Below are 8,353 nucleotides of genomic sequence, written 5' to 3' on the forward strand. Positions count from 1 at the left end.
TAGAGGTCGTCGCAGGAAGCATTACTAACTGCTGCCTGCCTGACCTGTATATGTCAATACAGACTGCGCAACGTTATAATCATTAGGCTACATATTTATGATCATTCATACAGTCTAGGACATTATGCTGTACCTCATTAATACAGTCTAGGACATAGACGCTGTGCTTCGTTAATACAGTCTAGGATGTAGAAGCTGTACCTCATTAATACAATCTAGGACATTATGCTGTACCTCGTTAATACAGTCTAGGACATTATGCTGTACCTCGTTAATACAGTCTAGGACATTATGCTGTACCTCGTTAATACAGTCTAGGACATAGACGCTGTATTCGTTCCAGCTGAGCAGCCAACCCTCTCTGAGGAAACAGCAGAGAAGACCCAGCTGTCTGTCTGCTGGACGGTAAGCTCCTATTGGACCAGGACGAGGAAACAACTCAAACTGAGGAACCTGGAGACACAGACAGACAGTGTGAGAGAGAGACAGACAGACAGACAGTGTGAGACACAGACAGAAATGAAATTACTAGTAGCAGTAGTAGTATTAGTAGTACTAACTGTATGTAGTAGTAGCAGGACTGCAGTGTACCTGTGTGTTGAACAGCGGTTTCAGCAGTCGTGTGTCCTCCACTAATCCTCTGACGTCGGACCTCCAGAGTCGGAGTCCTGGTCGAGCAGCGAAGACCTGCAGGTCGCTCTGCTTACAGAGAGCAGGGAGAAAACAGGCGCCGAACCTGCCGCTGCTGAAACACAGAGAACTACAGTCAAACTTACAACCACAGACACAACTACAGTCACATTTACAGTGAACATCTGCAGGTTGCTCTGCTTACAGAGAGCAGGGAGGAAATATTCCCTGAACTGCTACTGCAACAACACACAACTACAGTCCCATTCAGCACAAATACAGTCATATTCAACACAACTACAGTCATATTAATTTTATTTAACAACAAACACATATGGGAGGAGGGGGGTGGTCCAGACCAAGGAGTTTTCCAAATAGAGTGAGTGAGTGTATACAGAGGGCCAGTTAACTGATGCATACAGATCACAATGCACTGGTGAAGCATTGGTGATAAAGCTCATAGCCGAGTGGTACAAAACATCAAGTCAAAAGCACCCTCGCCTGCAAACCTATAAATACCATCAGCATAACCAATAATAATAATAATAACGTGGTCGTTTGGGTCATGCTTTGGGTAAGCTTGACAGAGAGAGTGAGTGTGGAATGGTTACAGAACATGTAGGCCCACAAGTCTTGCTTTGACTTTTGGGCCTGAAGGCTTTACTTTATTTATTATGTGTTGGGAGAAGGAGACGTAATGTCTAACCAAAGGTATCAGTATGGAACGACGTCTCCAGAACTGAAGCATTAGTGGGTGTGATGGTGCCGGAGTATCACAGATCCCCTCCGCCTACAATGTGATAAACTGCTCTGAAGGGAGTGTAGTAGGGTCCAACCAAGTACAAGATTGTGTCATCTGCATAAAGGTTAATAAATGAGTCACCGACCATACATACAATATTATTGATGTAGACAGAATAGTGTGGGTCCGAGGATGGAGCCTTGTGGTTCCTCTTAGTGACAGACGAGGGCTGAGACACTAGATGCTCAACTTTAACACTCTTCTTCTACCAGAGAGATCAATGGAGAACCAGTGTGAACCAGAGTGGTTTATGACAGAAATGGCTGTCTACAAAAATTGTATTTGTACTTATTTGTATACTTTTATTATCCCCGTGGGGAAATTTGTCCTCTGCATTTGACCCATCCTATACACACACTAGGAGCAGTGGGCAGCTGCAGTACAGCGCAACTCCAGTTCTTTTGCCAGTGCCTTGGTCAGGGGCCCTGACAGGAGTATTAACCCTAACATACATGTCCTTGATGGTGGGAGGAAACCGGAGCACCCGGCGGAAACCCACACAAACACGGGGAGAACATGCAAACTCCACACAGAAAGGACCTGGGACGGACCGGGGTTCGAACCCAGGACCTTCTTGCTGTGAGGCAACAGTGCTAACCACTGAGATACAGCAATAACCGGAGTGGAAACCAGATTGAAACCCAGAGAGAACACTGTAGACATCAATATAATCAGCCAGCTGTCTATTCACAGGTTCCTCCATCACCTTAGGAATGCATGGTGACATAGAAACACAGAAACATAGAAATTGGCCTTCAACAGTAAGGATCAGCCTGATCACATGATCATCTTCCTTATATAAAGGAAGGGCAGTAGCTGCTTTCCATGCAGTGGGATCTCTGAAGTAAGGAAGGACAGATTGAAGAAATGTGATGAAGTGACAGCTATTATGGGGGCTGCAATCTTAAAATAGAGACGGTGCAGTCAGTCCCAGATGTTTTTTTGGGGTCGAATTCCTCTATGACTGAATGCAGAGTGAAGTTACTGAGGGTCTCGGAGGCTGAGGCAGGGGGATGAGTCAAATAAAAAACTTGAAATCTTGATTGGATGAAATGATGACTGAAAAGTTCTGCCATGCGCGCCTTATGTGATTCAATCCTGCCATTAACATTAAGGGATGTACGCATCTGGGGAGAAGAGGGCCTTTCTCCATGAGTCTCCCAAAAGGTTTCCAGAGCTGCAGATCTACAGAGGGAAAGATGCAACTTGGCTTTTCTAAGAGCCTGAGTACATTTGTTTCTCACTGGCTCTGTGAGAAACATGTTTCTGATGGAGTAACACAGCCAAGTCGTGGTCATGTTTGTTTATAACTGTGCCAAAGTAATTATGGAACAGGTTCCAGTCATCTTCAACAGAAGGGATCAGGCTAATTCTAGACTTTACAGAGGCGAAGTCATGCAGAAAGGCTCGCTCACTGAAGTGTTTTAGTGATCGCTTGTGACAGATGACAACAGTCTTTTTGACAGTGCAGTTCTTTTGGACACATGCAGTAAAACACTGAGATCACTGCAGAAGACTCCATACTGATCCACATGGGGACAGTGAGAACAGAGTCAGTGTCTCCGGATATAAAATGATCTGGAGGTTCAGGGAGTCAAACGATGTAAAACAGTCTCAGGTGGCTTCATCATTCTTTTAGTACCTATTTTCTTTTACTACCTTGTACTTGACACATACTTCCTTGTCACTGTCCACCAATTGCTGCTGTGGCACCTGAATTTCCCCAAGAGGATCAATAAAATGCCATCTTATCTTATCTTATCTTATCTTCTCTTCTCTTATCATTTATCACCAGTTCAGGTCACCTGACCAGTTCAGGTCACCTGACCAGACAAACTGGGGACAGGAAACAGACTGGTGCTGATGGGCGACAGCAGCTAGCAACTATTAGCTTACTAGAGTCTCATTCAACACAACTAGAGTTCCATTCCCATATGTTGTATGTTGTGTCTTATATGTTGTACGTTGTATGTTATGTTGTATGTTATATGTTGTGTGTTGTATATTATGTAGTATGTTGTTGTATGTTACGTTGTATGTTGTGTGTCGTATGTTTGTGTGTTATGTAATATGTTATGTTGTATATTGTGTTGTATGGTATGTTGTATGTTATGATGTATGTAGTATGTTGTATGTTATGTTGTATGTTACATTGTATGTTATGATGTATATTATGTAGTATGGTATGTTGTATGATGTATGTTATGTAGTGTGATGTATGTTTTGTAGTATGATGTATGTTACGTAGTATGATGCATGTTATGTAGTATGATGTATGTTATGTTGTATAATAATTAATAATTATTATTATTATTATAATAACAATAATAATAATAATTTTATTTATATGGCACTTTTCTTAACAAAGTTACAAAGTGCTGAACACCAGAAGATGACATAACAATGACATAAAATAAATACAAGAAATAAAATACATTCAAATAATAAAAGCCAACAGAAAAGGAGAATAAAACAATTAGGAAAAAGCAAGTTTAAAAAAGTATGTTTTCAACTGTGATGTAAAAGCAGTGACAGACTCGGCCCTTCTAACAGTCACCACAAAAGCTCTGTCTCCTTTGGTCTTAAGTTATGTATGTTATGTAGTATGTTGTATGTTATGTTGTATGATGTATCGTATGTTGCATGTTGTTGTATGTTATGTTATATGATGTATGGCCCTCACCGCAAAAGCTCTGTCTCCTTTGGTCTTAAGTTATGTAGCATGTTATATGTTGTATGTTATATGTTGTATGTCATATGTTGTATGTTATGTTGTATGATGTATGTTATGTTGTATGTTCCGTTATACTCTATGTTATGTTGTATGTTCTCAGAACATACAACATAACATACAGTTAGTCTAGGGCCTAGACTAACTGTATGCTATGTTGTATGATGTACGTTATGTAGTATGTTGTATGTAGTATGTTGTATGTGTACCTCTTCCTGGGCTTGGTTCCCAGCTGCAGTAGTTTCTGTTCCTGTGTGCAGAACAGAAGAGATCTCTGCTGTGTGGAGACCAGCAGGATTCTGTGGCTGTACTCCAGCTGGACGACACCAGACGGCTCCTCCAGCAGCAGCACGGGTTTACACACTCCCTGGACACACACACACACACACACACACACACACACAGTCAGAATTACGCTGCACTGCACTGCATTGCATAGTGTTGCTTTGTGTTGTCTGATGTATTGGTGTGTGTTGCCTTGTTATGTTAGTGTTGTTGTGTTGCGTTGTGTTACTGTCTTGTTGAGTTGTGCTGATGTATTCAAGTGTTGTTGTTGCGTTGTTCAGTTACCTGGTCCAGGTCCAGAGCGGAGAAAACAACTCTGCCTTTATCGTCTCCAGAATACAGCTTCATACCGTTGGGACTCCAAGCCAGAGAGGTGACCATTCCTTTATGAAGACCCACTACATCAAAACGCCTCAACTACAGAGAGAGAGAGAGAGAGAGAGAGAGAGACAGAAAGAGACAGAGAGAGAGAGAGACAGAGAGAGAGACAGAAAGAGACAGAGAGAGACAGCAGTGTTACAGTTGTATTTTCTTCATGATACTTTATTAGAAACTGTTAGATCTTCTGTTGAAGTGAAAGACTGTCTCTGTGTTGCATTAGTGTGTGTGTGTGTGTGTGTGTGTGTGTGTGTGTGTGTGTGTGTGTGTGTGTGTGTGTGTCTGACTTTTGTATAGGCGGACTGGACAGGGTTAAAACATCACATGACTTGCAGTTCTCTGTTCTTTTTCATATCAGGACCCTATTATTATTTATATATATATATATATACATATATATATATATATATATATATATATAGCATAAAAATAAAAAGAATTTAGGAAATATACAACACAAGAAGAACAATGTTACTCAGTGGTAGAAAGGAGATAGCACATAGACATAAGATGAACCAAACAAGATAATGAATAATAACCATAGTAATAAAAATAATAATGATAACATGACTTCTGATATGAGATGGGATATGGAAGTGCAATCAAGTGCAATTAAACAGGAAACATTTTGTAGAAGACTAGAAATGTCAGTCAGAAGGTCAGCTGGAGGCTCGACCATGAAACACACACAGTGACATCATACTGTGACATCATACTGTGACATCATACTGTCAATCTGCTGTTCTTACCTGTTTGTTGCGACCAGGAAGTGGAGAGACCAGCTGGAAGAGCGCCACCCTGCCCGACGCCGTTCCCACGGCAACCAGGTCGTCAAAACAACTGAGCAGCTTCACCGCCGTGATCGCATCACACTTTCCCTGCACACACACACACACACACACACACCTTCAGTCAGGTGACTTCAGCTCCTCAGTTTGATGTTTTTATGTTTGTGTTGGTTCCACCACAGAAGAAGAAGCTGACCTCCAGGTTGTACTTGTTCATCTGGCTGAGGCGGCGGCAGTACAGGTACAACATGCCGATGCTGCTGCCGACCGCCAGGTACTCACTGCTGCTGTCCAGAGCTGTCAGGTAGACCAGGAGTGAGCGGAAACCCTTCTGCACCTGCAACAACACCTTCATCATCACCTGCATCTTCATCATCCTCATCATCATCATCACCTTCAGCATCATTATTATTATTATCACCAGGAGCGAGCAGAAACCCTTCTGCACCTGCAACAACACCTTCATCATCATCTGCAGCTTCATCATTATCATCACCTTCATCATCATCATCATTATCATCACCTTCAGCATCATCATCATCATCACCACCTTAACAATATATCCAACCAACACGTTCAGCATCGTCATCATCATTATTATTATTACTACCAGGAGCGAGCAGAAACCCTTCTGCACCTATAACAAGACTTTCATTGCCTTGATCATCTTCATCATCATCACCTTCATCATAACAATATATCCAACCAGCACCTTCGGCATCATCATCATCACCACCTTCATCATCATTATTATTATTATTACCAGGAGCGGAAACCCTTCCGCACCTGTAACCAGAGCCTTCATCATCATCATCACCTTCATCAACACTATATCCAGCCAACACCTTCAGCATCATCATCATCATTATTATTATTACCAGGAGCAAGCAGAAACCCTTCTGCACCTGCAACAAGACCTTCATCATCACCTTCATCTTCATCACCTTCATCATAACAATATATCCAACCAGCACCATCAGCATCATCATCATCATGATCATGATTATTATTATTATTATCAGGAGTGAGCGGAGACTCTTTTGCACCTGCAACACTACCTTCATCATCATCATCATCATCATCAAATCAGCACCTCAGCTGGGAGTTCAACCTGTCAGAATGGGACAGTACCTTGGCTGGAATGGCGTTGAGCAGGTAATAGAGCGGGCAGAACTCCCTCAGAACCGACTGCGGGGCGGGATGGGTCGCCATGGTTCTGCTGGAGGATGGACTGGGCTAAACTGGTTCTGTAAGACAGTTAAAAACCTTTATATAAACACAGAAAAATAATGTGATGAAACTCTCTTCCATGGATTAACATCCACCAACACAGTATTTTTCTGTAAGTGATGTAAGGAGAGAGAAATGTAAAGTACAGCCGTGTGTGTTTTCCTGCTCTGTGACAGCAATACTGAACCGCAGGCCTAGCCCGACACCTTGCGTTCTCTGGTCAACTGGAGAAAACGACACGCCAAACTCTATTCATAAATGCGGCAGTTTAATGTTTCCTTGCGTATCGGCAAACATACATACCTCGTAAAACATGACTTAAGATATTTTACGAATCGTTAGGACACACTTGAAAACTCGGCATACATCTAATACACCAAGAAGCCTTTATTTCAATAAAACATTCTTTTTTATAACTGGTACGCCGCTACTCCAACAACCTTCTCGCACCAAAACATCGCCGTAGAGGGCGGCAGCGCACAGGGTGAACCAAATGTAAAAGTTGAGATTTAATTGAAAAAAGGTGCTGTTTCGTAGATCACACGAATGCCGAATTTAATAGAAGAACCTAGTGATTTGCAAAAGACCTTCTATCATTAAGAGGTAAGTATGTTTTTCGATACGCAAGGCTGCATTCAATTATAAATAGACTTTTGAACGGAGTTTGGCGTGACGTTCTCGTATCGGGGATAACGCAGGCCTGAAAGCTGACAGCTGAAAACTTCAAACACCAAACACTTTAGTCAAAACACAAGACAGAAAAAGGTCAATAACATGAACATCCGATTGCTAACTAGCTTGTTTAGCAAGCAACCGAGGCTAGCATCATCTGTAACGATATACAGAACTGTATTCAGTGTTAGCGACGCAAGCTAGCATTAGCATTAGCAGCAGAACAAGCATGTAAAACACTTACACACACTGTCTGCAGGATCCTGCTCAGATTTTAAAGATGTTAAAGAGTTTAGAGCTGAGAGCGACATCGCCCTGTTTGACAGGTTTCATGATGCTGTGATGTCAACAAACTGCGCCACCTGCTGGCGTCTGATGACTAAACATATCTTCTTCCTGTTATGTTTTTACTTTTATTGTATATCGACATATGGGGTTTGGATATAACTGAAATAATAAACAACAGTGAGTCAAAAAGACATTATACAATCCACATTGACATTATTATTTTTTATTAATAATCTTCTGTGGCCAGAGTATAAATGAATGACAGGAAGCGGAAATGCTGCTGGTTGTGGGCAAAAACCGGAGACCCCCCCCCCCCACACACACACACACTTAACATGACATACACTAGTGTAATAAAATCATCTTTTCATTTCCACCTGTTGGTTATTAAACCGTTTCTTTTTATTTTTATTTTTTTAGTTTTCATATCAGATCGTGATTTCTTCTAATTAACCTCGATTAAAAATAAAAAGTTTATTTGGAGGATTTCTTTTCAGGACAGTATCTGATATCAATCTGTTATCACGTGACACCTGTAATGTCCAAAAC

The 8,353-nt window shown here is 41.6% G+C and overlaps 1 protein-coding gene across 2 annotated transcripts in view; it reads right to left on the reverse strand.

Annotated features, from left to right (window-relative positions):
- Nucleotides 1-7,858, reverse strand: part of tecpr2 (tectonin beta-propeller repeat containing 2) — a 33,586-nt gene extending 25,728 nt beyond the window's left edge. For both annotated transcript variants that reach the window (XM_078289524.1, XM_078289523.1), the window contains exons 1-8: nt 7,761-7,858; nt 6,746-6,861; nt 5,811-5,951; nt 5,576-5,704; nt 4,734-4,865; nt 4,373-4,530; nt 592-745; nt 301-453 (exon numbers count right to left, since the gene is read on the reverse strand). In XM_078289524.1, the coding sequence (XP_078145650.1) occupies nt 301-453; nt 592-745; nt 4,373-4,530; nt 4,734-4,865; nt 5,576-5,704; nt 5,811-5,951; nt 6,746-6,826 (948 nt within the window). In that variant the 5' untranslated portion in view covers nt 6,827-6,861; nt 7,761-7,858. The remainder of the gene's footprint in view (nt 1-300; nt 454-591; nt 746-4,372; nt 4,531-4,733; nt 4,866-5,575; nt 5,705-5,810; nt 5,952-6,745; nt 6,862-7,760) is intronic.
- Between the last annotated feature and the right edge of the window lie 495 nt (nt 7,859-8,353).

This window comes from Centroberyx gerrardi, chromosome 17 (genome assembly GCF_048128805.1).
Source record: "Centroberyx gerrardi isolate f3 chromosome 17, fCenGer3.hap1.cur.20231027, whole genome shotgun sequence".
NCBI classification, from domain to species: Eukaryota; Metazoa; Chordata; class Actinopteri; order Beryciformes; family Berycidae; genus Centroberyx; species Centroberyx gerrardi.